Source organism: Mrakia frigida, assembly GCF_051309035.1.
Source record: "Mrakia frigida strain ATCC 22029 unplaced genomic scaffold BDY24scaffold_21, whole genome shotgun sequence".
Taxonomy (NCBI): Eukaryota; Fungi; Basidiomycota; class Tremellomycetes; order Cystofilobasidiales; family Mrakiaceae; genus Mrakia; species Mrakia frigida.
In genome coordinates, this window is record NW_027481260.1 from 291,745 (window position 1) to 316,564 (window position 24,820).

At 54.2% G+C, this 24,820-nt stretch overlaps 9 protein-coding genes across 9 annotated transcripts; 6 read left to right on the plus strand and 3 right to left on the minus strand.

Annotated features, from left to right (window-relative positions):
• The first annotated feature begins 288 nt into the window (after positions 1 to 288).
• IME4 (mRNA (N6-adenosine)-methyltransferase) lies at positions 289 to 2,759 on the plus strand. The gene is made up of 13 exons (XM_076641067.1): positions 289 to 450; positions 528 to 580; positions 641 to 664; positions 767 to 944; positions 1,019 to 1,029; positions 1,116 to 1,186; positions 1,261 to 1,519; positions 1,608 to 1,831; positions 1,922 to 1,934; positions 2,003 to 2,011; positions 2,098 to 2,202; positions 2,288 to 2,363; positions 2,454 to 2,759. Exons 1-13 carry the CDS (start codon positions 378 to 380, stop codon positions 2,669 to 2,671), a joined length of 1,314 nt encoding a protein of 437 aa, XP_076495366.1. The 5' UTR covers positions 289 to 377; the 3' UTR covers positions 2,672 to 2,759.
• A 601-nt stretch (positions 2,760 to 3,360) lies between these two features.
• Positions 3,361 to 6,823, plus strand: BDY24DRAFT_416385 (major facilitator superfamily domain-containing protein; the record flags this gene model as incomplete). Its single annotated transcript, XM_076643579.1, has 20 exons — positions 3,361 to 3,469; positions 3,554 to 3,644; positions 3,740 to 3,785; positions 3,895 to 3,919; positions 4,003 to 4,019; positions 4,195 to 4,240; positions 4,305 to 4,318; positions 4,395 to 4,469; positions 4,573 to 4,774; positions 4,861 to 4,882; positions 5,014 to 5,104; positions 5,169 to 5,281; positions 5,422 to 5,689; positions 5,781 to 5,883; positions 5,967 to 6,025; positions 6,178 to 6,232; positions 6,312 to 6,329; positions 6,402 to 6,520; positions 6,586 to 6,703; positions 6,801 to 6,823. The coding sequence occupies 20 exons, from the start codon at positions 3,361 to 3,363 to the stop codon at positions 6,821 to 6,823; spliced, it is 1,614 nt and encodes a 537-aa protein (XP_076495367.1).
• Positions 6,824 to 7,069: 246 nt separating this feature from the next.
• On the plus strand, positions 7,070 to 9,983 carry BDY24DRAFT_393595 (WD40 repeat domain-containing protein). Its single transcript, XM_076641068.1, has 12 exons — positions 7,070 to 7,360; positions 7,475 to 7,648; positions 7,877 to 8,022; positions 8,152 to 8,375; positions 8,490 to 8,569; positions 8,682 to 8,736; positions 8,820 to 8,944; positions 9,032 to 9,154; positions 9,309 to 9,418; positions 9,510 to 9,618; positions 9,704 to 9,764; positions 9,856 to 9,983. The coding sequence occupies exons 1-12, from the start codon at positions 7,146 to 7,148 to the stop codon at positions 9,874 to 9,876; spliced, it is 1,443 nt and encodes a 480-aa protein (XP_076495368.1). The 5' UTR covers positions 7,070 to 7,145; the 3' UTR covers positions 9,877 to 9,983.
• Positions 9,984 to 11,651: 1,668 nt separating this feature from the next.
• On the minus strand, positions 11,652 to 12,563 carry BDY24DRAFT_112193 (uncharacterized protein). Its single transcript, XM_076635865.1, has one exon. The coding sequence runs from the start codon at positions 12,418 to 12,420 to the stop codon at positions 11,779 to 11,781; it is 642 nt and encodes a 213-aa protein (XP_076495369.1). The 5' UTR covers positions 12,421 to 12,563; the 3' UTR covers positions 11,652 to 11,778.
• A 509-nt stretch (positions 12,564 to 13,072) lies between these two features.
• On the minus strand, positions 13,073 to 13,932 carry BDY24DRAFT_393602 (uncharacterized protein). Its single transcript, XM_076641069.1, has 2 exons — positions 13,686 to 13,932; positions 13,073 to 13,516 (listed from the first exon to the last, which is right to left on the minus strand). Exons 1-2 carry the CDS (start codon positions 13,756 to 13,758, stop codon positions 13,101 to 13,103), a joined length of 489 nt encoding a protein of 162 aa, XP_076495370.1. The 5' UTR covers positions 13,759 to 13,932; the 3' UTR covers positions 13,073 to 13,100.
• Positions 13,933 to 14,003: 71 nt separating this feature from the next.
• On the minus strand, positions 14,004 to 15,805 carry BDY24DRAFT_393605 (signal recognition particle 14 kDa protein). The gene is made up of 5 exons (XM_076641070.1): positions 15,611 to 15,805; positions 15,453 to 15,525; positions 15,192 to 15,340; positions 14,852 to 15,050; positions 14,004 to 14,580 (listed from the first exon to the last, which is right to left on the minus strand). The coding sequence occupies exons 1-5, from the start codon at positions 15,638 to 15,640 to the stop codon at positions 14,453 to 14,455; spliced, it is 579 nt and encodes a 192-aa protein (XP_076495371.1). The 5' UTR covers positions 15,641 to 15,805; the 3' UTR covers positions 14,004 to 14,452.
• Positions 15,806 to 18,449: 2,644 nt separating this feature from the next.
• BDY24DRAFT_393610 (uncharacterized protein) lies at positions 18,450 to 20,755 on the plus strand. The gene is made up of 9 exons (XM_076641071.1): positions 18,450 to 18,646; positions 18,744 to 18,951; positions 19,044 to 19,585; positions 19,660 to 19,751; positions 19,834 to 19,929; positions 20,008 to 20,205; positions 20,309 to 20,330; positions 20,399 to 20,470; positions 20,535 to 20,755. Exons 1-9 carry the CDS (start codon positions 18,608 to 18,610, stop codon positions 20,589 to 20,591), a joined length of 1,326 nt encoding a protein of 441 aa, XP_076495372.1. The 5' UTR covers positions 18,450 to 18,607; the 3' UTR covers positions 20,592 to 20,755.
• Positions 20,756 to 21,056: 301 nt separating this feature from the next.
• Positions 21,057 to 24,021, plus strand: BDY24DRAFT_393616 (POT family-domain-containing protein). The gene is made up of 16 exons (XM_076641072.1): positions 21,057 to 21,241; positions 21,323 to 21,343; positions 21,474 to 21,713; positions 21,826 to 21,833; positions 21,986 to 22,003; positions 22,077 to 22,085; positions 22,158 to 22,272; positions 22,360 to 22,433; positions 22,523 to 22,565; positions 22,643 to 22,750; positions 22,824 to 22,928; positions 23,006 to 23,070; positions 23,152 to 23,218; positions 23,307 to 23,548; positions 23,641 to 23,718; positions 23,804 to 24,021. Exons 1-16 carry the CDS (start codon positions 21,238 to 21,240, stop codon positions 23,930 to 23,932), a joined length of 1,326 nt encoding a protein of 441 aa, XP_076495373.1. The 5' UTR covers positions 21,057 to 21,237; the 3' UTR covers positions 23,933 to 24,021.
• Positions 23,973 to 24,798, plus strand: BDY24DRAFT_112392 (uncharacterized protein). Its single transcript, XM_076635866.1, has 3 exons — positions 23,973 to 24,190; positions 24,286 to 24,371; positions 24,437 to 24,798. The coding sequence occupies exons 1-3, from the start codon at positions 24,070 to 24,072 to the stop codon at positions 24,566 to 24,568; spliced, it is 339 nt and encodes a 112-aa protein (XP_076495374.1). The 5' UTR covers positions 23,973 to 24,069; the 3' UTR covers positions 24,569 to 24,798.
• The last annotated feature ends 22 nt before the right edge of the window (positions 24,799 to 24,820 follow it).

The window sequence follows — 24,820 nt, forward strand, 5'->3', positions numbered from 1 at the left end:
TCCCTTTCTTGACCTTGCTGGAGGCTCAGGAGACAAATCTGCAAGCTTTCGAAGTAGGAGAGGACGAGACGGCAAGATCCAGAACGCTGGGCTTGAGGAAGGCGAGGGAGAAGAGGAGACGAGGGTGGGAAGGAGGGGGGAGAGAAGAGGTTCCGGGATCGTGCCTAGACTGAGAGAGAACCCAAAGTAGCGAGCGCGAGCGACGTGAGGAAGAGCAATGGCTGCTGTGACGATGATGGAAGTGGGGAGGAAAGAGAGAGCCATGGCGTGGTTTCGCTGCTGGTCGTTGAGGAGGAGAAGGAGCAGAAGGAGGTCGAAAGTTCATGAGCTCGTTCCTTCCTCCCCCTTCTTTCCTCCTTCTCTAAAGCAAACTCAGGATGGACGTCGATTCAGCCCAGCCCTCAGCAAACGCTCTCGGGAAGAGGAAGAGGGTCGAACCCAGTCACTCAGGTCAGTGGAAGGAGCCAGGACGAGGAGGACGGTCGACGTCGAAGCTCACCTTCCCTTCCTCCCTCTTCTCCCGCCAGACGAGCATGCTCTTCTCCAAGAACTGGAGAGCTTGATGGCTAGAGGAACGGCTGTATGTATACTTGACCCTTCCACGATTTCTTATGCTGACTTTCTCTTCGTCCGTTGACAGAAATCGAGACTTCTCGCGAAGACGGTGAGCTCACCCTTCTCCTCCCTTCCCTGCCTCGCTCTCTCTGTTCTCTCCATCTCTCGATGAAGCACCTTGATCTTACTGATGCTCGTTTCATCCACCCAGATCACTTCGAAACCCTACTTCCCCATCTGCCCTCATGTAACTCTCGGAGATTGCTCCAAAGCGAGGACGGAAGCTCACGTCGAGGGACAAGCCTCCTCCTGCTCGAAGGTTCATCTTCAGCCTCTCAATCGACGCCATACGGAAGCTTCTCTCGGTCACTGCTCGTATCTCAATACTTGTGAGTCTCCTTCGTCAGAACAGCTGCTCCAAGAGGCTCCAAGCTGACCGTTCTCGCTTCTTGATCGCTCAAAGGCTACGGAGAGGTGAGCGCACATCTCCCTTCCTCCTCTCCTTTCCCGAGCTTCGCTGACCCGAACATCGTTCTTTGTCCGTTTCTCCTCTCTGGTAGCCATCTTACGCTGCCTCTCCGTCTCTAGGAGGGGGTTCCGCTCCTCCCAATCGACCAACAAAGGACTGTCGGTTCGTTCTTTCCCACCTCCCTCCTCCCTCTCCCGACACGACCACATCCTCACTTTGCCTTCTCTTTTCCTCAGCTATCTCCACTTCGAAGTCTGTCCTCCACCCGACGACCTTCCCTCTCGTCTACCAATCTCCCTTCCACCCAGTCTCCCTCCTCCGTCAGGCCCTCTCGTCCCTCGCGTCCCCGATCTCGCCAAAGGAAAGTCGAAAGATCCGTCGGAAGGAAGCTGGCCAGCAAGCTGGATCAGCTGCGATGTAAGGAAGTTCGATCTCGAGGTGCTCGGGACGTTCGATGTCATCATGGCGGATCCTCCTTGGGATATCCACATGAGTGTCAGTCCTTCTTCTTGGCCTCTTCGTCTCCTTCCTCAACGCGTCGTTGATCTTTCTCTCTATTCTCGCTTCTGTTGTCACTCAACAGCTCCCCTACGGAACGATGACGGACGAGGAGATGCGAAACCTACCTATCCCAGCTCTTCAATCCTCGACGGGAGTGCTGTTCCTATGGGTTACTGCGAGAGCGATGGATCTTGGGAGAGATCTGCTTTCGTACTGGGGGTACCGACGCGTCGACGAGATCGTTTGGGCTAAAACTGGGCAGTTGGGGAGGCTGATAAGGACGGGAAGGACGGGGCATTGGCTGAAGTGAGTTCCGAGCCTTGGTGTCTGCGAGGAAAAGAGTGTGAAAGACGCGTTTCGAGCTGACTCTGCTTCGTTGCTCTTCTTCACGAACAGTCATACTTGCGAGGTAAGTCCAGTAGCACAGGCTTCTCTTTATAGCTTAGTTTGACACATCTCTGTCGTCGATTTATGCAGCACCTGCTGGTTCGTCGAACTTTACCTCCTCCCTTCTCAACGCGTCTCCTCGACTCATCTCGTCTTCCTTCTTCGTCTTTGTTTTTCCTCTTCAGGTCGGTCTCAAATCTCCAGCGCATCACTCGACTCCCGATGTTCCCAACACAACCTGGCCGGACTGGCTTCAACGAGGGATGGACACGGACGTTCTCGTTTCGGAGGTTCGTCGCGTCTCAACCCTTCTCTCTTCTCCTTCTTCACCTCGCCACGTTCTAACCGTATCTCCCTTTCTGTCTCAAACCACAGGTGAAGGAAACTTCTCGCAAACCCGACGAGATCTACAACCTCATTGAGCGATGCTGTCAAGGAGGAAGGAAACTTGGTTCGTGTCAACCCTCTTCCTTGCAATTTCTATCTCTTTCCTTCCCAAACTGACCTTTCCAACTCTCTCTCACTTCATTACCACCACCAGAAATCTTTGCCCGAAAGCACAACACTCGACCAGGATGGCTCTCGCTTGGTAACCAGCTGGGAAACGACTGCGTTTGGGAACCTTCGCTCGCTGAGAGGTTGGCTCAGAAGTATCCGGAGAGGACGAACCTTGCTGGGACGCCTGGAGGGTCGTCTGGGCCTGGGATGGGGATGGGAGCAGATGAGCAGATGGGAGGCGTGAAGGAGGAGAGGGAGTGAGCGGGAGAGAGAGAGAGAGGAGAGGCGATGGACTTTTGGTTCCAGTTGAGTCTGTTTTTTTGTTTCTGTAATGTACTTCCTGAGTCGATGGAGTCCGGTAGATGGAAAGGAGTGGATCTTGTGCTTTCGAGCTGTTCTCGTCTCGACGAAGAGGGTTGACGGCTATGGGAGGACGTTGAAAGGTCGACGCGTCCTGTTCTGACTCGGTTCTTCCGCTTTTTCTTTCTCTTTCTGAAATGCAGATCTTCGAGCTCGTCACGCAGCGAATCGCTAGACTGGCCAAGGCATCTAGAATACTCTACTGCTGTGTTGTTGACGACGAGAACGCTTTCGTCGAGGGCTGAACTCGGCCGGCGGATTGGACCGGATCTACGTTTTGCTTCCCTCGCTTCTCTCTACAGTAACTCTAGAGCTCTTCGCAAATTCGAGGAGTGCGCTTCTCTATATACGTTGTTACAGTACGCCAGTTCTTTCGATCTCCTCAACTCGTCTTCACTTGAGCCGTTCCTTCGAACGCGTTCTTTTGCCCTTTCCTCCGACCTCCTTCCTTGCCTCGTCGGAGATAAGCGATTTTTCCACCTCCTTCTGGGGTCTCTTTCCCCTCCTTTGCCCCTCCCTCATTCTCCGCTAACGTCGACCTCACCTTCCCTGCTCTCTCCCTCCCTCTCCTTCACTCGTCTCTCTCAGCGATGAGCAACAACTTGAACGACTCGAAGGTCAACCCCTTGGCTCTCTCTGAGAGCGCAGACACCGCCGATACCAATAAAGCTGACGGCGAAATAGCTCACTTGGAACGAGGTGCGTTTGGATTCCCTTCGCCTCTCCCTCCTTTGATGCTCGAGTTCTGATCCACGACGCGACTCCTTTCTCCTGTTCGACCAGGCAAATTTCAACCTGGGCTGGACGGAGTCGACGAGGAGATCGCTGAGTTCCAGGACTCGTCGATTGTGATCACTCCTGAGGAGAACAAGAGGTGAGGTTTTCCCTCGTCGACCTCGCTAGCGCGCACTTCCTTTTCTTCCCTCCATCTCACACAACCTGATTCTCACCTTCCCATTCCTCGTTCAGGCTCAAACGGATGATCGATAAGCATGTTCTTGCCCTCATGCTGGGAGTGAGTTTTTCTCGTCTCAATCCTCACTCTCGGCTCAACTTTTGCGACTCGAACCGACACGGCTGACCCTCCGACCTCGCTGCTTCCTCCTTCCCTCTGCTCGATCTAGACTTATTTCTGTCAGTCTCTGGACAGTGAGTTCGACCGCATTGTTTCGCCGAATCTACTCGACCCAGAGCTTCATTGAATGTCCCCCTTCTTTCCTCTCTTCTCGCAGAGGGGACTCTCAGTTTCGTGAGTCGCAGCCACGCGGTTCTCTTTTCTTCTCCTTCGAGTTTTTATCCTTGGAACTCGAAGAAACAAATGACTGAAGGGGTGTTCTGTTATGTCGAACGAGTCTAGGCTGTGAGTGATGCGTCGTCTTCGGAGCGAAAGCAAGCTCAAGAAACTGATCGCCGTTCTTGTTCAGTCCATCATGGGAATTCGAGAGGACGCAAAGCTCGTAGGAAATCAATGTGAGATATACTTTCGAGAAGTGATATGAGGAGCTGAGGCTGACGCCTGTTCTCTTCCATCCAGATTCTTGGTTGACGGTGTGTCCTGAGGTCTGGAAATCGACGCGTCGTCGCAAAAGGGCTGATCTTCTTCCGCTACCTCCCTCTTCTCAAGACATGCCTCTACTTAGCCGTCCTGGTCTGCGAGTTCCCTCAAAACTACCTCTTGCAGCGTCTTCCTGTGGCGAAGGTGGGTTCAGAGCAAGCGAGGCTTGAGAAGGGAGGCGCGCGTCGCCAGCAGAGTTCGTTGAACGAGAAGTCTGACCACCATTCTGCCTTCATCTTACTTTTAGTGGTTCTCCTTCAACATCGTTTCCTGGGGAATCGTAGTGGCTGCATCAGCTGCGGCCAACAACTTTGCTGGCCTGGTGGTTCTTCGAACTCTTCTCGGAGTCTTCGAGTGCTCTATCCAACCCACCTTCATCATCCTGACATCTATGTGGTACGAGAAGGAGGAACAAGTCGTGACGGTTTCTCTCTGGTACTGCATGAATGGTGAGTTTAAAGGAAGAAAGGGAAGACTGACGGGCGACCGAGAGCGAAGCGACGTGACTTACCTTGACGCCTTGCCTTCTCTGCAGGTCTTCAAACCGCCGTTGGAGGGTAAGTCTTCTCCTCTGGTCACTCTTGTATCCTTCAGGAGAGAGAAGATGTCCGGAAAAAAGGCGAGGGCTGACTAGATTGCGACGCGTCGCTTTCGCTTTCTTCCCTCCTCTCTCGTTCCGCCGCCTCAGCTTAATCGCATACGGCTTTTTCCACATCCAAGGCACTGCTATCAAGAACTGGCAGTTTCTATTCTTGATCCTCGGTCTGATCACCATCGTTGTGAGTTTTGTCTGCCTTGCTCTTTACTCGTGTGCCTTTCTCTGACCCCTTTTCCGTCCTTCAGTGGGGACTCTTCGTCGGCTACTGGCTTCCCGATTCCCCTATGAGAGGAGGTAGATTTTGGTCGCAGGAGGACCGAACCAAGATGGTCGAGCGAGTCAGGGAGAATGGAACTGGGTGCGTCTCGGTTCAATCAGCGACGCGTCTCTGAGTTTGGGTCGAGGACTCAGCTTCGGACTCTTCGCCGATGCACATCAGAGCGTAGGTGTTTCGAGAATCACTAGTTCCGCACTAACACCACACCTTCTTATCCATAGGATCCAAAACAAGAAATGGAAGAAGGACCACGTCGTCGACGCTCTCACCGACCCTCAAGTATGGGCGTTCGTGCTCATCCAATTCGCCAACACGATCCCCACGGGTGGACTAGGAGCCTACAGTAACATCATCATCAGTCAGAACCTCGGATTCTCAGTCCTTCAGGCCTACCTCCTCTCGATCGCACAGGGAACGTGGCAGATTCTCGTGCTCCTCTCTGCTGCCTGGCTGGCGACGAAGACTAAGCAGACTCTTCTCATCATGATTGTAAGCCTCGTCCTCGTCTATCTTCTGCGTGAGCGTCGTTGAGATCAGCACGAGGTTGACTTTGCTTTTCACGTCGCCTGCTCGCCCACAGGTTTACACGATCCCCAACATCATCTCTGCGATCTGCTTCATCACCATCCCAAACAACAAAGATCATGCGGTTGTTCTGCTCATCATGTTCTACTTCACGATCTGTAAGTCGTTGAGAGGTCGCGTTGCTTCCTTCTTGCTCACTCGCTCACTCATCTGTCTTTCCTTTCTCGTTGGTGCGCAACAGTCTTCAACGCTCAGTCCTCGCTCTCCTTCTCCCTCCTTACTAGGAACGTCGGTGGTCAGGTTCGTCTGCATTCATTTCGCCTTCTCGTTGTCGACACTCTGACTTTCTTTCTCCCTTCCGTCGACGCGCGCAAACAGACGAAGAAAGCCGTAGCTACCACGCTCACGTTCATTGCCTGGGCGTGAGTAACCGTATTTCCTTTCTTACCAAGAACGCTCGCTTACGCTTCTCTCTTCCTCTCCCCTCCTCGACAGCGCTGGTAACTCGTGAGTCGAACGACGCGTCTTCAATCTCCCCTGCTCCCTCGAATCTGAACTCTCGCTTTTCTTGTTTCTCTCGACTCAGGATCGGCCCTCAAGGCTCGTAAAGCATCGAGCGATCTTTTCATCTTCGTTTAATTCGCTGACCTCCGTTCGTTCTGTTTCCTCCTCCCAGTGTTCCAAGCCAAGGACGCACCTCTCTATCGAAACGCCTTTGCCGCTCAGCTCGGATGCTACTGCTTCTCCATCATCCTCTTCGTCTTCTTGCGACTCTACTACATGCGCAAGAACTTGGTGAGTCTTTTGAGTCGACGTCGAGCTTTCGTTCTCTCCTGACGCCATCTCTTCCCTCGAACCAGCTCAAACGACGAGCCACCGCTTTGGCTAAGGGACTCAGCGAGACTACTGAAGACGAGAGGAACGACGAGGAACGAACTCATGTTAACGCTTTCAGCGATCTCACGGATCGACAGAACAGTGAGTTCTCGACGTGTCGCGGCGAATCTGAGGTTCGACGCTTCACTTCCTTTGCCTTGTGCTCATCACCTCTCCCCTCTAATCCTTACATCTCCAGGCGAGTTCCGATACTCCTACTAATTGTCTCAGAAGCACCAAAGGACTGGAGAGAGGGAGGAGGGCGGGGGGCGGAGGGCGTTGTGTTTTCTCTTCTTGTTTACTGTATCCCCGTTTAATTCTCACGATCTGGCTTCTCAAGCATATTTTCTGGGATCGATATCCAGTTTTCAACTTTGACCTTGGTCTTGTCTGCAAAGCTGAGACTGAAAAAACAGCGAAGACTCGGCTTCCCTCTTTCCTCCTTTCGACCTCGTTGAGCTTTCCCTCCAGCGACCACGACCTCCTCCCTTTCTCCTCCCATCCACCCCCTTCTCATCCTCCCTGTCTCCTCTCTTTCCCGGCCATGTCCTCTTCTGTCGCCGCTCCTCCACCAGCAGATCTCTCTTCGTCCGTTGACGAAGTAGCAGCATCCTCAGTAGCGGATCTCGGAGAGCCTTCTTCTTCGACCTCGACTCCTACCCTTCCTCCCCTCATCGACCTCCTCCGGAAATCAGTCAAACGAACGCGGACGGTGTATCTGTCAGAAGTGTCAAACTCAGCTCCTGTGGATGAGGCTTCGTGAGTCTCTATCCATTCCAGCTGGAAGAGAGAAGAGAGAGAGAGGGAGAGGGGAGGAAGGGAAGGAACGACCTCGATCTGACCTTTTGGCTTTCGCTCCCGTTTCGTTCGCAGATCCAAAGCTGCTCTTCTCTCCAAACTCGCCGATGAATACAAGGATTCGCAGACTCTTCCTCCTTCTCTGGCCGCCAACGTCGGTCCCAAAAAGCCTAGGGTTGCAGACGGAGGATCGGACAGGACGGGGTTGATGATTGAGGATGTGCAGAGGGAAGTCAAGGGCGCTGATGGGTGAGTCTCGAGTTCGAATATATCCCAGTTCTTAGACGTCGATGGTTGTGGAACAGGTTGGATGGCGCAGAGGGAGAGTAGAGAGTTGGCAGAGCTGAGAGGAAGGAGGGAAGGGATCACCTCGCATCCTCTCCTTCCCTCCTCTCTTCGCCTCGCCGCCCTTCACGAAACGAAGTACATATGAACGCCAGCGTAGACTGACCATTGCCTCCCTCTTCAATCTCCCAGATCTTCAACACTGAATCAGTCTCTGGTCTCGTACCGACACCAGGTCGGATACGCCGCTCAAGGAGGAGCCGCGTCTTCGTCCCTCTCTCAACAACTCATGAAGCGAAAGGAGGCTCGAGATGTCAAGCCAGAGTATCATCCTCAGTGTGAGTACTTTGTCATCTTTGCTGTCTCGTCTCGCTCCTTCCTCGTTCCAGCTCGCGTTCGTTCTTTCCTCCTTGCGCTCAACTGACCTCCTTCCCTTCCCGCCCTCTTCGCCTTCTTTCCTCTTACAGGGAAGCTTTCTCGAGTCATTTCTGGTCACCTGGGATGGGTTCGAGCCGTCGCCGTCGAGCCTGGAAACCAGTGGTTCGCTACGGGAGCTGGAGATCGAGTGATCAAGGTCTGGGATTTGGCGAGCGGAGAGCTCAAGGTGTCGTTGACGGGTCATATCTCGACCGTGAGAGGGTTGGCCGTCAGTCCGAGACATCCGTATCTGTTCAGTGCTGGAGAGGATAAGGTGAGTAATCCTACTACTTCAGGTTGCTGTCGAGGGGGAGGCGAAGCAAGGAAGGGAAGGAGGGAGGGAAGGAAGTCGAAGCTGACCTTTCGCTCGTCCCGCTTGTCCTGTTAGATGGTGAAATGCTGGGATCTCGAGACCAACAAGGTCATTCGACACTACCACGGTCATCTCTCTGGTATTTACAGCATGGAGTACGTTCGACCTGCGTTTCGCTTTCTCCTTCCTCCGTTCGAGCTCACTGACTCCCTTCGCCTCGTCCTTCCTTGCTGACGACCTCCCTCCCTCGCTTCTCTTCTCCCTCAGCCTTCACCCTACGCTCGACGTTCTCGTAACCGCCGGTCGAGACGCCACTGCTCGAGTTCGTCCTCCCTTTATCGTTCTTGAACGTTCCCTCTTCGAGCTCGACCGCTGACCGCGTCTCCTGCTCTCTCGTTTTGCTAGGTTTGGGACATGCGAACCAAGGCTCAGATTCATGCTCTCACTGGACACACTGGAACCATCGCCTCCGTTAAGTGCCAGGAGTCCGATCCGCAGATCATCACCGGTTCGATGGATTCGACGATCCGGTTCGTTCCCGCTCTTCCTTCTCCCTTTCACCGTCCCGCCCGATCTCGAGAGCACAGGCTTATCTTTACCCCCTTCACATCTTCCAGACTTTGGGATCTCGCAGCCGGAAAGACCATGACCACCCTCACCCATCACAAAAAGAGTGTTCGAGCTCTCGCCATCCACCCTATCGAGTACTCGTTCGCTTCCGGAAGTGCTGGAGGAAACAAGTGAGTCTGATTTCCTTTCACGCATTTATTAATTAATTCTCTTTCTCTCCATCGAGCCTTGGGTTCTTCTCTCGCCCTCAGTCCTACGCGTCGACCTTCTGACTTCGTCGCTGACTCCTTCCCTCCCGTCTTCGTTTCCCTTCTTCCCTCGCAGCATCAAAAAGTGGAAGTGCCCCGAAGGAACCTTCGTTCACAACTTCTCGGGACACGACGCTATCATCAACACCATGAGTGTGAACGAGGAGGGTGTGATGTTCTCTGGAGGTGAGTCGCAAATCTGGACGTCTTCTGCTCACGTTCGACTTTCCTCGAGACTGACTCGCTTCTCTTCCCTTTCTTCCTTTGCGAACCTCAGCTGATAACGGGACAGTCACGATGTGGGACTATGCTACTGGAAAGCCCTTCCAGCACATCGTCGACGTTCCTCAGCCCGGATCGCTGGACGCCGAGAGCGGTATCTTCTGGTGAGTCGCACTCTCCCACTTCTTTTCTTCGTCGTCCCGAGGCGTCCCGGCCATCGCTGACTCCCTTCGCCTTCTTCGCTCCCAGCTCGACGTTCGACAAGACTGGAACGAGGCTCATCACCGGTGGGGCCGACAAGACGATCAAGGTTCGTTTCTGCTTTCCTCTTCTTCTCTTCCTCCCGTTTCTCTTCTTGAAAGCGTCGCTGACTCTCGTCCTTCCTTTCCGTCTTTTTGCAGATCTACTCCGAGCAGGGTTAAACCTCTTCGTGATCCTTCGTGTAGCAGGAGGGGAGGGAGGAACGACCAGCGTTGTCGTTTTCGAGGAGAGGAGGAGAGGTTCTTTCTTATCTATGGTTTTGCCTCTGCAACTAGAATGCTAGAAAGATCGAGTAGAAATAAAGAAGCAGAAATCATTGGGTCGTCAAAAGGTGAGAAACGTGACGTAATCGTGGCTGAGAGAAAAAGAGGAGAGGAGGCAAAACGTCGACGCGTCGAGAGATAGGGAGAAAGAAGGAATCAAAGGCAAGATCGACGGGACGAAGATGACGAGGACATCGAGACGAAGCGGAAGCAAGACAAAAAGTACAGCAGAATCACGGAAGGAACAGAACAAGTCGAGACAAAAGCAGAGTGAGCCGAACCCAAACCAAAAAAGCAAAAGCAAAACCCCTCCCCTCCCTCTCCTCAGTCACTCTCACTCTCCTCCCCTCCTGCACCATCCCTCCCCTTCTCCTTCTCCACCAACTCGTCATAAACCGCCCTCAGCGTCTTCCTCCACCTATCCTTCACGCCTCCCTTGCTCCTCCCTTTGAACCCTCTCGCCTCGTGCTTCTCGAGCACCGTCTTCCAAGGAATGGATCCCAAGGATTCGACGAGCGAGAGGATGATGGATGAGTCTTCGGAGGGAGTGTAGGTGGTCTTGGAGGATTGGGTGGGATCGACAGGTGGGGTGGATTTGGAGTTTTTGTGTCTGGAGGAGGCCGAGGAAGAAGCGGCTTGGTTGGAGGTCGAGGGGAGCGAGGCGATGGGAGGGGTGGGAGGAGGGTATTGGGATCGCTTTGAAGGGAGGAACGAGGGAAGAGGAAGTCAGTGGACGCGTCGTTCTCTCGAGAGAAGGAGAGAAACGGAGAGAAAGAAGAACTGACCCTGACGACCTTGTCACCCTTCCTCTTCTTCGCCCCTCGATTCCTGTTCCTCCCACTCATCTTCCCCTTCTTCTTCCCCTTCCTCACAACCACCTCCTCCTCACTCTCCAACTCCTCCTCCTCCTCCTCTGATTCTTCTTCGTCGGCACTCGACTCCTCAACCTCCTCAAAGCCTCTCTTCCCTCGTCCTCTCGCCTCACTCTCTTCCCTCCTCTTCCTAACGCTCTCCCCGACTCCAACGAACACAACCGTCTTCTTCTTCCCTCCTCTCGCTCCTCCTGCTCGGCCCTTCGCGTCGAACGCTCGTTCCCCAGCTGCGACTCCCTTCCCTTTGCTCTTCCTGGACGACGACGACGGGGTGGACGCGACGACGACCTTCTTCTTCCTCGGAGTAGCCGAAGCTCGAGTTGAAACCACGGAGACAGTCTCGTCTACTTTCTCGTCCTCGTCCGCGTCGTCCTCGTTTTCGGAGGAAGAGAGTTCGGAGAGGGAAGAGGAATCGTTTCCTGCGTCGTCGACTCCTTGGTTGGGTGAAGGGAGTGGAAGAGGGGAGAAGGCGAAGGGCTGAGGGAGTTTGGGGTGAGGAGCGACGAAGGGGTTCGGCCCGCGCTGAGATCGAGCAGCGATGGCGACAACGGCTGATGGGGAGGAAGATCGACGAGGTTGATGCTGAGCCGCCGGCGAACTGGATCTGATGGCTTGAGTGACCGAAGAAGCAGGAGAGGTTCGACGTCCGACTTTCGACGACGAGGCGACCGCATTTCGAGGAGGTGAGGAGGATGAAACGGAGAAGTTGACAGCGGCGGTTGGTCGTTTCGAAGTCGAAGCCGAAGAGGACGAGGACGCGACGGCGTTGAATGCTAGAGCGGGAGGCGGAGAAGCGAGGAATCGGATTGCAGTTGCTGGAGAGGATTGAGGGAGAGAGTCTTGTCCGGCGAGGGTATGAGAGGGGAGGGGTGAGATAGGGGCCTGAAGAGAGAGAGAGAGAGAGAAAAGGGAAAGAACGAAGAGGTCGTCAGTTTGAGGGTTTCCAGCTTGAGCTCGAGGATGGAGAGGGAGAGGAAGCACTCACAGGTACGACCGTCCTCTGTCTGATTCTGACTCTCGTCCTCTCCCTCCTCACTGGGATCAAGACCTCGAGTTCTGCCTCCTGCGAGCTGCTCTCGTCCGACGCGTCCTCCTCCTCGACGGGTTCGTCCTCGAGTTCGGCTTCCTCGAAGGTTCGTTTGGCGGGTGAAGCAGGGTCCGAGGGAGAGCTCTGAGGTGGATTGACGTCCATGGATGAGTTCGAGAGGGGAGAGGGTACGTTCGGGAGGAGAGGAAGCTGGGAGGGGAGGGAGACGAAGAGGTCAGTCACGCATTTAGTCGCCTGTTCCCTCCCTCGAGACTGAAGACGTGCGAGGTTCAAAAGAAAACTCACCATGGAAAGGGGGTGAACAGCCTTCGGAAGAGCGACACGAGAGTCCGACTTGATTCGAGAGGTAGGGACCGGTTTCGAGGGACGAGCGGAAGGTTGAGAGTGGGTGGGTCGGAGGGAAGGGAGGGTGACCTTGTAGGTGGGCCGTCGACCAACGAGGGATCTCGAGTGAACTCGTGCTTCGTCCTGTGAGATTAAGGAGAAGTTTGACTCAGCTCCTCTTCCTTCGAGCAGGGCCATCTCTGACGCATACAGGAAGGACGAGAGGGGAGACTCACGGCATCGTCGAGCTCACCACCTCGGCCTCCCTCCTCCTCCCTCTCCCTCATCTGCTCTTCCGAGGCGTACGACTCTCCATCTGCGTCCTCGTCTGTGATTTCGTAGTTCCAGTTGGCTGTTTTAGTTCGATCGAGGACGTAGGAAGGGAAGAGGGAGGTGCGTCGAGACATGGTGGTGGAGCGAGGAGGCGGAGGACGGCTTGAAGAGGCAGGAAGGACGAAGGTTCGATAGGAGAAAGGGAGGTCGATGGATGTGATCTGGTTCAGAGAGAGTAAAGAGGAAGAAAGAGACGATATCAGCAAAGGGAAGGAGAAGGCAGGGAGGGGAGAGCACGGGGAGGAGGGAGGGAAGGGTGGCGAGAGAAACGTCGAGCTCAGTTTCAGCACCCTTCGAGCCCTTCTGAACAGCCAAGAGGGTTCACTGACCTTCCGAGTATGCTGGAGTCGAAGAAAAAGAACTTTGAAAACTTCTTCCTCTAGGGGAGATGGCGGTCAGACGGAGGAAGACGAAATGACTTCGAGCTTCCTTTTCGAGCTCGACGGGTTCGGCCCAAGGTCCAAGATCTCTCGACAGCCAGCAACTCTTCAGCACTCTTTCTTCAACCACTCGGGACCTGCTCTAGACTCTTTTATAAGCTCTCTTTAAAGAAAATCCGCTCCTCGACTTCCTCCCAGCTCTCTCCCGGCTCTTCCTCCTCCTTGACCCAAACTCGAGCTCGCGCTCTCCCTCTCCTCCTTCTCCTCCCTCTTCCTCTCCTCCTCCTTCTTCAAAGCCGTCTTCTTCCTGCTCTCAGCCAGAGCTGGGAAGACTCGGTTGATGTGGTTGATCTTTTCGACATAGTTGGGGACGTCGGTGTAGAGGGGAGCTCGGAATCTGGACATGATGGAAACGGGCGGTGGCCGGCTGAGAGCGGCGATTTCTCGATCAGAGACGACGAGGTTGGGTTGGGTGTAGTCGAAGCCGTAGCCGAGGACGAGATTTTGCTCAAAGTAGGAAGGTTCGTAGTCGAGAATTGGAGGAGGAGGAGGAGATTCGGTGGAAGTTGGATTCGAGGGATCTGGTAGAAGGGCAAAGAGAGACACACAGAGAGAGATTAAGAGTGAGATTAAGAGAGAGATTAATTGGAAATAAACAATCTAAGTCAGCTCTGCTGGATAAGGCTGGAGGCTCAAGGGAGGAAGGGCGAGAAGACACAAGGAATGGGAGGGAGGAACGTCGAAGCTCACCGATGTGGGATGGAGAAAGTCCGGGATCAGAGGCCTTCTGCTTCGAGGTAGAGGAAGATTTTGGAGCTGACATGCTTGGAAAAGGGAAGAGTGAAGAGTGAAGTCGGTGGGTGAGGCGAGTTGTGGGTTGGAGGAGAAAGAGGAACAAAGGGAGAAGAACAAAGGGAGGAGGGACTCGAGCCAGCTGTCGGAGTTCGTTTGACAGGGAAGTCACTTTTCGTTCTTTCTTTCTTTTCTTCTCCTCTCTCTGTACAGATATCTACTGACAGGCTGAACTGCACGAATACGCTGTTCTAGAGTGCTCTGGGCCTTTGGTATTGGGTTGGGTTCGTTTCGGAAACGGTCGTCCTCGTCGCGTCGTCGTCGATTCGTCGGATGGATAGGGTCTGGGTGGATCGGAAGCAAAATAGAAGGAAACAGATCTTGAGGTGGCTAGGATTGGGAGATTCAGAAAAGGCTGGCGAGGCGAGAAGCAGGAGGGGAGAGGAGAGGAACGGAGGGAGGAGGCGGGCGGACGCGTTGGAGGTCGAGTCGCGTTTTGCTCGTCGTCCGTCTCGAAATCCGGTTGTGTACTAGTAGGATTGAGATCCATCAAAACGCTCGTAGCTGTGGTCTCTGTCTCTCCGGTTTAGAAAACGCTCTTCACATCTCAACCTACTCTCTCCCTCCTCTCCTTTCTTCCCTCCTCTCGTCCCTCTCTCTCGTTCGTACGTTTCAAACCATCATTACATCCTCCCTGATCCTCAAACCCATACCCGAACCCAAAGCTACACCACCTCCGTCGGCGGAGGCACGACTGCCGTCCCAGCGACCTTCTTCTTCCGGTCCTCCTTTGCGACGAGCGCGTCCAGTTTGAGCTGGGCTTTCTGGACGGATTTGATGCGTTTTTGCCGACCTGCATGGATAAAAGGGTGGAAGTGGGTAAGAAAGTGATGGGAAAAGAGGGTGGGTAGGGGAGGAGAGAGAGACGAGGAGGAAGGGAAGTGTGCGTGAGCTCGACGTTTTCGAGATTGACGAAGGGAGAGCTCGTAGATTGAGAGAGCTCAGAGACTCCTCTGCCAGCCAGCCTAGCCTCGCACCACACCAAGCGAGAAAACACCTCCGAGCGTGCCAAAACCCAACCCGGATACAACAAACAAACGACGAAAGACTCAAGGTGAACTCACGACTCCTTCCCTTCCCTCTCTTCCCCTCCTCTCCCACTCCAGCCGCCAGGATGGCCTCGAGCTTCTTCTTCTCCTTTACGATGTCCTCCGCTCTGGCCTTCTCCTTCTTCTTGTCCCTCTTCTTGAGATGAGGAGCAAGGGAGGCTTTGAGGAGGGTTCCATAGGCGAGCGTGAAGGAGGGGAGGTCGGAGGGAGAGATCTGGGCGAGCGAGACGAGCAGGGAGAAACGAGAGCGAAAGGAGCGAGCGAGCGAGCGAGGGAAGAGGAGAGAAAACGAGAAGGGTCAGCATAGGAGTTTCTATAGACGAGCGAAAAGAAGGAAGGAGACGACCGAGCTCACCTGCGTCGAGAACTTGATCTCCCCATCACTCGCTTTCACCACGCAAGGCCACTCCTTCTCGCTCAACAGACTGCTCGAGCCCTCTCCCATATCGACATCCTCGTTCAGCTGAGCCTCCTCCTCCTCAGCGGGCGTGGGCGTGTAGGTCACTGCGTCGAACCAAAGATCCAGCGCACACGATCAGCTCTCGTTCCTTCCCCTCTCTCCTCCTCCTCCCGGTCTTCTCTTCGAAAGATAAGATAACCGAAGATGAAAACTAACGCCTCTTCTGGGTGATCCAAACGGATCCGAGCGTCTTGTTTTTGTCGAGGAGGGATTGCAGACGGACCAGGAACTGAAAGCGAAGGGAGGAAGGAGAAGTGAGCTTTGAAGAAGGAACGAGAGGAGAGGAGAGGGGAGAAGGAAGAAAGGGGACGAACGTCGTCGTTGGAGACTGTGGTGGAGGGCATGGTATGCAGAGGGCCAGCGGGAGGGAGAGCTGAGAGAAAAGAAGAAAGGGAGAGGGAGGGAGAGAGAGGTGGTGGTCGTTGAGAGAGAAGAGCGGAGGAAGGAGGAGAGCGATGAACGAGCTCGTTTTTTTTATTCTTCCCGTACTTTTTTGAGGAACTGAATCGTGGAGAGACGAGCTCACTTTACTCTGAAAGAGAGAGAAAACTGACACCGAGTTTCTAGTAGCGTTTCGGAGGCAAATCTCGCGTCGCAAGCTCTCGTCGCTCGTCCGTTCGAGCTCGTTTCTCCTCCCAACTTTCACCACTCCCTCCTCAAGACTTCAAGACCCTCTCTCTCCCCTTCTCTCCCTCAAGAGGATCCACAGCAACCCCAACACACGCAAATCGACGCGAATCTCGTTCGAATCTACGAGCAAACCAGCAAACCCACGCACCCTTCCCTCCCTCTCCTCCCTTCTCCACCTCAAGATGGCCAACTTCCACGATCCCATCGACGACTGGCCCGTAGGAGACGATGAGCTCAGTCTAGGACAGCCAGAGGATGAGAACGTAGAGTACTACGTCGGTGAGTGTCCATCGACATCTTGCAGAGGAAGATAAGAGAAGGAAGAAGGAGAAGGAGAAGGAGAAGAAGGGAACGAAGAGCTCACCATCTTCCTCCTCCTCTCGCCGCTTCGTTCCTTGCCCGGGCTTCAGATTGGGTCGAGGATGCGATTTATCAGAATGGATCGGAAGGGAAGGCATGGGTACGTCCAACTTCTCCTTTTGGGCGTGAAAACCTGCTCGTTTGGAGGTGGAAGAGCTCGAAGGAAGTTAACGTGAGAGCTCACCGTTTCCCCCTTCCCTCCCCTTGCCTCCCTCTCTTCGTTTCGTCACTCGTTGCGAACCACAGTACTATACCGTCAAGGTCAGCTTTTACACCACCTCAGATTCACCTGGACGTATGCGCTCAGACTGACCCGGTTTCGGTCTTGTTGATTCGGGTTTCCCAGTGGTCGGGATGGAAACGAAACGCCAACACGTCCGTCCCTTCTCTTCCCTCTCTTCCTCCCTCGGAATCATGTCGAACTGACCTTTTTCGGCGACTTACACAGCAAAGAACCTCTCGCCTCTTTCGTCTCTCAAGAAATGTACGCTCTCAAATTCCGCTCTTCCATCGCCGCCTTCCTCCGTCCGTCTCGTCGTGCGAGCTCACCACTTCCTTGCCTTCGTTTGACACTAGGCCCAGGAAGTTCTGGACCGCTCTCAACCTCCCTTTCCAACCCAAGAAGAGTCAGAGGGATGCGGATCACTACGTTACGCCTCCTGCTTTGCTCAGTGAGTCAGGGTCTCGACGAGGAAGGGAGGAAACGGGTTGAGCTCACCGCTTCGTTCGTTTTCGTGTCAAGTTGAATGGATGTCTATCGCTAAGGATACGAGGGACAACAGGATCAAGATCGCTCAGGCTAAGAATGCTGGGAAGAAGGCGAAGGTTCGTTTCGTCTCCTCTCTCTCTCGTTCTCTCGTTCTCGATCTCCTTCGCGTCTCTCCTCTCCTTTCAACTCTCGTCGTCCCTCCTCAACACCGAGACCGACACTCATTTTCTCCCCTTTTCTTCCGACGAACCGAACAGAACATCCCAGCCCCCGTCGTGAACTCCGACTCTTCCTCCTCCTCTGAAGACGAACCCGACGCTCCTCTCGCCAAACCCAAACCAGCACCTTCGAAACCCAAACCCAGACCGGTTTCTCCTCCTCCCAAGAAGAAGGTTGCTGCTGGTGGAGCGAAGGGGAAGGGAAGGGCTAGTGAGACGATTGTAGGGGAGAAGAAGAAGAAGAAGAAGGCGATCAGTTCGGGTGAGTCTTTGGAAGGGACGCGTTCGAGGAGAAGGAAGATGAGCTGACTGAGTTGGGATGGTATTTTTTTTATTGTGTTTGGTTGTGATAGATGAGGATTCGGAGGATGAGCGCCCTCAGAAGAAGAAGGCAAACGTCTCGTCGACTCAAGGTACGCGCGTCTCGTCCTGCCTGTCTCTACCTCTCCCCAAAGCTCACCCTCTCCCTCCCGTTCCACCCATCTAGCCCGACCGAAACCGACCGAACCCCTCCAACCTCACAAACGCCCCTTATCCGAATCCGCCTCCCCTCCACCAGCGAAACGACCCGGTCCCCGTCCCAACGTCAACTCGACTTCGAACAGCGGCGAGTTGACGAGCAGGGAACGAGCGGAAATCTTCCAGGAGAAGGAAAGGGAGAGGAAGAGGAAGGAGAAGGAAATGGCAGAGGCGAAGAAGTTGGTCGATGCGGCTGGGGGAGGGGGAGGGGAAAGGAAGGTGGTGAAGAAGCAGCATGATTGGGGGTTGGGAAGTAGGGTCCTGAGTGCCGGTGGAAGCGGGGATGTGAAGCCAGATATGGGAGAGATGCTTAAGGAGTGAGTTTCTGAGGTCCTTTTTGGGAGCGTGAGAGGGAAGGGAAGGAAGGAAGGTATTGATCGTCGACGCGTCGTGAACGGAAAACTCGAACGCTGACTCTTCCTTGTTCTCGCAGTTCCTTCAACAAACCCACCTCTACCTCCACTTCAGCCTACCTCCCCTCCTCCGTCATCCCCAAAAAAGCCCGCACAACCATCACCCTCCTCCTCGGTCCCACGACACTCAAACCAACCCTGTCCTCCCTCGCCGAAGACGTCCACAAACCTCAACAACCTCTCGGTCTCGCCGATCTCACCGACCTTACAGATCCTCTCCCCGTTTCTCTACCCGGAGGAGCCAAAGTTCGAACGATTACGAGCCTGTTTGGGAACGAACCGGAGGTGTGCTTGGAGCAGACTTGGAACGTGTTTGAAGCTGCTGTAGTGTTGAGAGGGGTGGTGGAACAGGAGAGGAGTGGAGGAGGAGGAGGAGGAGGGGTGGTTCAGTTTTGTAGGGTCGAGGCGGGAGTGAAGGGAGAGGTCGGGGAGAGGGGAGAGAGGGAGAAGGCGTTTAGGCAGATGGCTTGGTGGTTGGAGGAGAGTTGCGAAGGAGGGTCGGTGAGTCGAGTCGTTTCTCCAGCTCTCTTCCCGAACCAAGAGGAACGCAAAGAAACTGAAACTGAAGGGTCTCTACCTCGCCTGTCGCTTCGTTTAGGTTTCCATCGCCTACCTCCCTCAATCGCCTTACGCCTTCGTCGTCCTCCCTCGATCCTCCCCTCTCTGCCGCGAACTCAACGTTCCATCGTCCCTTCGAGATGCGTGCAGACCCTACAAGGAGTCTCTCATTGGAGCGTTGATTCTTCTCCCTCGACCGACGCTGCCCATGCCGACAAAGATCAGCTCCTTGGCTTTGGATTCGAGTCGTTCGTTCTTCGTCCTTTCGTCTCTTCTGCGCCAACTATTACTGACCTCCTCCCTCTCCCACCTGTTGACCTACTTTCGTGTTCCTCTACAGTCGATATCTGGGGCATCACCCTCCCCTTCATCAACTCCCTCCGTCAAGCTTCCTCTTCCGTCGCCGTCTTCGCTCCCTCCACCATCACGGAACACCTCCCTGGGATCGCTCTTCTCCACGACCTCCTCACTTCTCCAGCAGACCCGAACGGAACGGCTCTCCTTCATCAACCAACGAAGGTGTTCGCGGTTCCAGGACCAAACGCGGACACGATGGAGGTGAGGAGGTTCGTCCCGGAGGTGGTGCTGGTGCATAACGCGAAGGAGCTGTGGATGCTGCCGAACTTGGTGGAGTTGAGGAGGAGGACGGGGACGAGGTTTTACGGGTTCGGGACGGGGAAGGAGACGTTTGGTGAGTCGACGACGAGCGAAGGAGAGAGAGGGCAGGCTCGCCAAACTGACGCGTCTCGATCCCCCCTCTCGTTCTTCGCAGTTCCGGAGCAGAAGACAACCTTCTTCGAGTTTGGGATCGCTAGGAAAGCTCAGATCACTCTTACACCTTCGGTATTCCTCGATGATCCTGCGTTGGTGAAGAAGGACTTGGTGAGTACCTTCTCTTTCTCGATGTTTGTTTCCTCGAAGCTGATGAGTCTTCTCGTTGTGCTCGATGAACGCAGATCAATCTTCTCAAGCATGGAGCGCTCGACTACCAGCTCAACCTTCATCCCTCGACGGTCGTTTGCGTTGATGCTCTTTGCAACCAGGATCAGTGAGTTCTGTCGAGTTTGGTCGACGCGTCCTGTTTCGATGCATCGCTGACTCGGCTCCTCTCGCCTCTCGCTTTTCTACAGAGTCCTCTTCAAGAACCTCACCCTTTCAGCTCTCATGATCGGATGCCGAACTTCCATCGTCGAAACCGCTCCTTTTGTCGTCGCTGGAACCGAACCGTTCGTCCTTCTTGTTCTCCTCCTCTCCTCGTCGAGCATCGACCTGACCTTGCCTCTCCTCCGTTTCCTCTCTATCAGGCTCAACCCAACCCACAACCCCGAACTCCTCGACCGAAACGTCGATCTCGATACCGAACTCGCTGAAGCAACAACTTTCGCCGACCTGCTCAAGGCCTGCAAGGAGTACTGTGCGAGGGAGGGAAGTCTCGACGCTGCTGGAGGAGTCGATCTCGAGAGAGCCGAAGCAGACGCTTTGGGAATGATCAGGTCGAACTTGTGAGTGCAATTCTTTCGAGAGCTCGCACCATGTGGAACGACGAGATGACAATTGGATGCTGACTCGAGGTGTTGGGGGTTGTGTTGCTCGTCTCGATCTCAGGCGAAACACTTCGTTGATCAACGTGAGTTTTGTTTTCCCTGTTGATGCTCTCTACTCGAAGCTGACTGCCTTCTCAATTTTTGCCTGCAGAAATACCGTCGTTTCATCGTCGCTGGACCTACCAAATCGACTTCCGAGGTGGTTGAGGGTCTCAAGCTCGGGGTGAGTCCTCCCTCTGTATCTCTATACGAGAACCGAGAACTGACATGTTTCCTTCTATCCACAGGCCGAGAACATATCCTTTCAAGACCTTCTCGTCGAGCTCAAGGGCCGATACCCTTGACCAGTCGAACGAGAAACCCATGCTCTCTCTCCTTTTGGAACTCTCGAAGGCCACTCGTCTCGTTGTCGTCGGCTTATTTCTTTTTCCTTTCTCCCATTTCCATTGTAGCTTTTTCTCGTCCAATACTCCGTGCGATAACGACATGCCCATTTCCCATCCTCACCATAAAAACCAACGCTGAGCTCTCGTTCTTCTCGAAACTGTGGACGCGTCGGTCGGTCGGTTGGGAGAGAAAAGACCCTGTTTCTTCCTTTCCCTTCCGAGTCCTCTCTCCCCCTCCCCCTTCCTCTCCTTTCAAGCTAATCCGGTGTGCAAACTTTCCAGATGTCATTTCGGATCCTCGACCACAGCCGCAAAAATTCTCGTTGCCGCCCCTTCGGAGGAGGGTCGGATCGCGCAGGCCGAGGGAGACCCCCATTCTTGAAATCTCAACTCTTTCTTTCAACTCTCTCCTTCCGAATTGGCCCTCCCACACCTTCCAGATGCAATCCGAGCTCCTCTGCCCTCGTGCAACCCATGCAGATCATGACTCGATATAGACATCGGTTTGACGTTCCGACAAACGGGTTGCCGAAGGGGGAGGAGTCAGATCTTTTTTCCAAGAGACGTCCGACTTCTTTTCCAACACCCACAATCTCTGCTCAACATGAGTGAGCTTTTTCCTCCTATATAGCTGCTCTTCCCTTCTTCACGAGCTGACCTCGAGCTTGATTCGGTCTCGTTCGCTGCAGCTTCACCAGCAATCGTCGTAGGTGAGTCTCCTCCCGCTCTCCGTCGCTCGTTTCCTCTTCTTTCGCCTTCCCCCTCCCCCTCCTCCTTCCCTTTCGCTGAGCTTCGATCCTCCTTCCCTCTCGGTGCTCTCTTCTTCCTCGGTGCTTTCAGACTACCAAACAGGTGCTCAAGACGAAGCCAACGTACTCGCTCCTGCTCCTCTCACCCTCGACAACAAGGCCCTCTCCGACAAGGAATCCAAAGAGTTCCTCTCCGCTTCTGCTACATCCATTCGCCCTGCTCTCGAAATCGAAGGAGACGGACGACCACCAACGGAGGAGGAGATAGCCACTCTTCGACTCGTCTCGGGACATGCTCCTTGGACCGCCTATGTTATCTGTCTCGTCGAGTGTGAGTCTTCGATGTTTTCGTCTTCGCGTCGAGACAGACGGGGCCGTTCAGACGAAAGCGGAGGTAGCTGATCGCTGTCCTTCCTTCGTTTCTGGTTCTTGGCTTCTTCCAGTTGCCGAAGTGAGTCAAATCTTTCCTCTTCTACACCTCGCTGGTCCTCGAGCAGTATTTGCTCGAGAGAAAGACCGGCCGACAGATTCGACGAGAGTTTGAAGCTCGACTCTCTTGCTTTGCTGACCTTCGCCTCTTCCGCCCTTCCTTCGCGCGATCAGCGAGCTTCATACTACGGAGTGAGTCTCTACACCACTCGCTCGATCCTAGAGACCTTCACTGATCCTCTCTGCTCTCTATCTCTCGTCTCAGTGCTCGGGAGTGAGTTCTTCTCGCCTCTTCGTTTCGCTCGTGTTTCTTTCGAACTGACCCGTCTGCCGTTTCCCCCTTCAGCTCTTCTACAACTTCATTCAACAACCTCTTCCAGAAGGAGGAAACGGAGCGGGAGCTCCTCCTAAGGGCTCTCAGCTTACCGCTGGTGCTCTCGGACTTGGACTTCAGACTGCCAGTGAGCTTCTCGTTTCTCTTTCTCTTTCTCCTCTCCTTCGAGTCATTTTCGTTTGCTGAGCTTGACTCCTTTGTCTTCGTTTCCCAGCTGCCTTGACTACCCTCTTCACTTTCCTCGCCTACACGATCCCGATCTTCGGAGCTATCCTCGCTGATACCAAGGTTCGTCGAGTCGACTTGTTTTCTCCCTTCCCTCGCTCGTATCAGTTGCTGACTTCTTCCCTTCTCATTCTATACGTCCTTTTATTTAGTGGGGAAGGTTCAAGACCATCTCAGTCGGAACCGCTATCGGAGGTTCGTTAATCGTTCCCTTCGCTCAGGTTGCGACGCGTCGACTGACTCGTTCTCCTCGCCCGTCTCTTCCCTCCCAGTTATCGGCCACGTTCTTCTCGTCATTGCTGGAATCCCAAAGATCATCGCCGAGGGTCATGCCATCATCGTTTTCATCCTCGGTCTCATCATCCTCGCTGGAGCTTCAGGTGAGTTCAGACACGCTCTCTCTCACTCGACGACACGACGGGCTGACCTTTTCTTCGCTCCGTTTCTCGCCAGGCATGATCAAACCTTCCGTCGCTCCTCTTCTCGCCGATCAGTCTCCAGTTCATCGACAGGAGATCAAGACCCTTCCTACGGGAGAGGTTGTCATCGTCGATCCTGGTACGTCGAATTCTTCCCTCTCTTCCCCTGAGCTCGAATCACTAGCTGACCTGTTTCTCGCTTCGTTCTCTTGCCAGGAATGACAATTCAGTCCATGATGATGAATTTCTACTGGGCTATAAATCTTGGTGCTTTGCTTCAGGTAGGTTTCGAAAACGGGAGGAAGACGGAGGGAAGACGAGACACAACTCACGCGATCTCTCACTCCTTCTCCAACGACTAGATCGCCACCACCTACTGTGAAAAGCTTGTTGGATTCTGGCTCGGATTCCTTGTGCCCGGAATCATCTGTGAGCTCTCACGTTCTTCTCTGTTCGAGGAGGAGGTGCGTCGCATCCGAACACCAACTGAACTTTCCTCGCTTTCCATTCGCAACAGACATGCTCGTCCCCGTTGCTCTCGCCCTCGTGTACAAGAGGCTCATTCTCCTTCCTCCCAAGGGATCCGTCGTCCTCGACGCTGCTCGAGTCGGGAAAATTGCCGTCGTGAAGAGGAGTTGGGACGCGGCAAAGCCATCGGTCATCGAAGACACTCTGGAGGTTGAGAAGCGACCCAAGCACTACCAGCAGTGGGACGACGATTTCATCGGAGAGCTCAAGACCACTCTCAACGTTTGCAAGGTGAGCAAATATTCCGTTTTTCGTCTTCGAGGGTCGAGAACGATCCGAAGTTTCTGACGCGTCTTTTGTTCGGTCGTTTTCGCTCTACCCAGCTCTTCCTCTTCTTCGTCGTCTTCAACCTCGCCGACGCTGGACTAAACTCCATCTTGAACAACCAGGCTGCTTCTTTGGTAAGCTTTCTCGTAATTTCCTCGTCCTCTTCGTCGAACTCGAGCTGACTTGACTTCCCGCTCCCGCTCCTCGCTGACTTTTCAGACCACGAACGGAGCTCCCAACGACCTTCTCCAGAACTTCAATTCGATCACTATCATCGTCCTTGTTCCCATCCTCAACAACGGTGTCTATCCTCTCCTCCGAAAGTATAACATCAACTTCTCCCCGTGAGTTTTGGGTTTCGACGCTTCGTCCAGGTCGTCCCTTTTCATTTCGTCACGTTTCTGACCACTCCTTTTCTTTCCTGATCTTCCCTCCGTCTCAGAATCAAGAGGGTCATCTTCGGTTTCTTCCTCGCTGGTCTCGGTATGATGGTCTCCGCCATCGTTCAGTGGAAGATCTACGAGTCGAGTCCTTGCGGGTACAACGCGTCGGACTGCGAGGTTGGAACCACCGTCTCTCCCATTTCAGTCTGGGTGATGATTCCAGGTAAGTAGATTTCGATAAGGAGGGAGTAGACATAGAAGTAGAGGAGGAAGAAAGGAGAAGGGGCACAAAACTGACCTCGTCCTTTTCATCTTCAGGCTACGCTCTTCCCGCTGCCGGAGAAGTTTTTGCCATCGTTACCTCTTACGAGATGGCCTACACTCTTGCTCCCCAGAGGATGAAGGTCAGTTCCTATCTACCTTACAGCTCGAAAGACGACTTCGCTGACCTATCTTCTCTTTCGTCCAGGGCCTTGTGTTCGCCATCAACCTCTTCATGTCAGCCCTCTCCTCCGCCATCGTTGAGATCATCTCCCCGGCTATGACAGATCCGAATTTGATATGGCCTTACGTAGGAATCGGGTTAGTGGTTCTGCCTTAGCGTCTTTGCTTCGACGTCCTTGCTTCGATGCATTCTTGCTTCGACGCGACGCGTCTCGTCTCGTCTTCTTGCGCTGACCCTCCCTCCCCGCCCCCCTCTTCGATCCCTCTCTTACTCAGAGCCGCTACCTTCGGATGCTGCATTCTCATCTGGATCTTCTTCCGAGATCTCGATAACGTAGTTGCCGTCGCTGACCGTCCCATCGAAGGACTGGTGCGGCCTGAGGAGCGAAGAGAGGAGAAGGCTGGATCC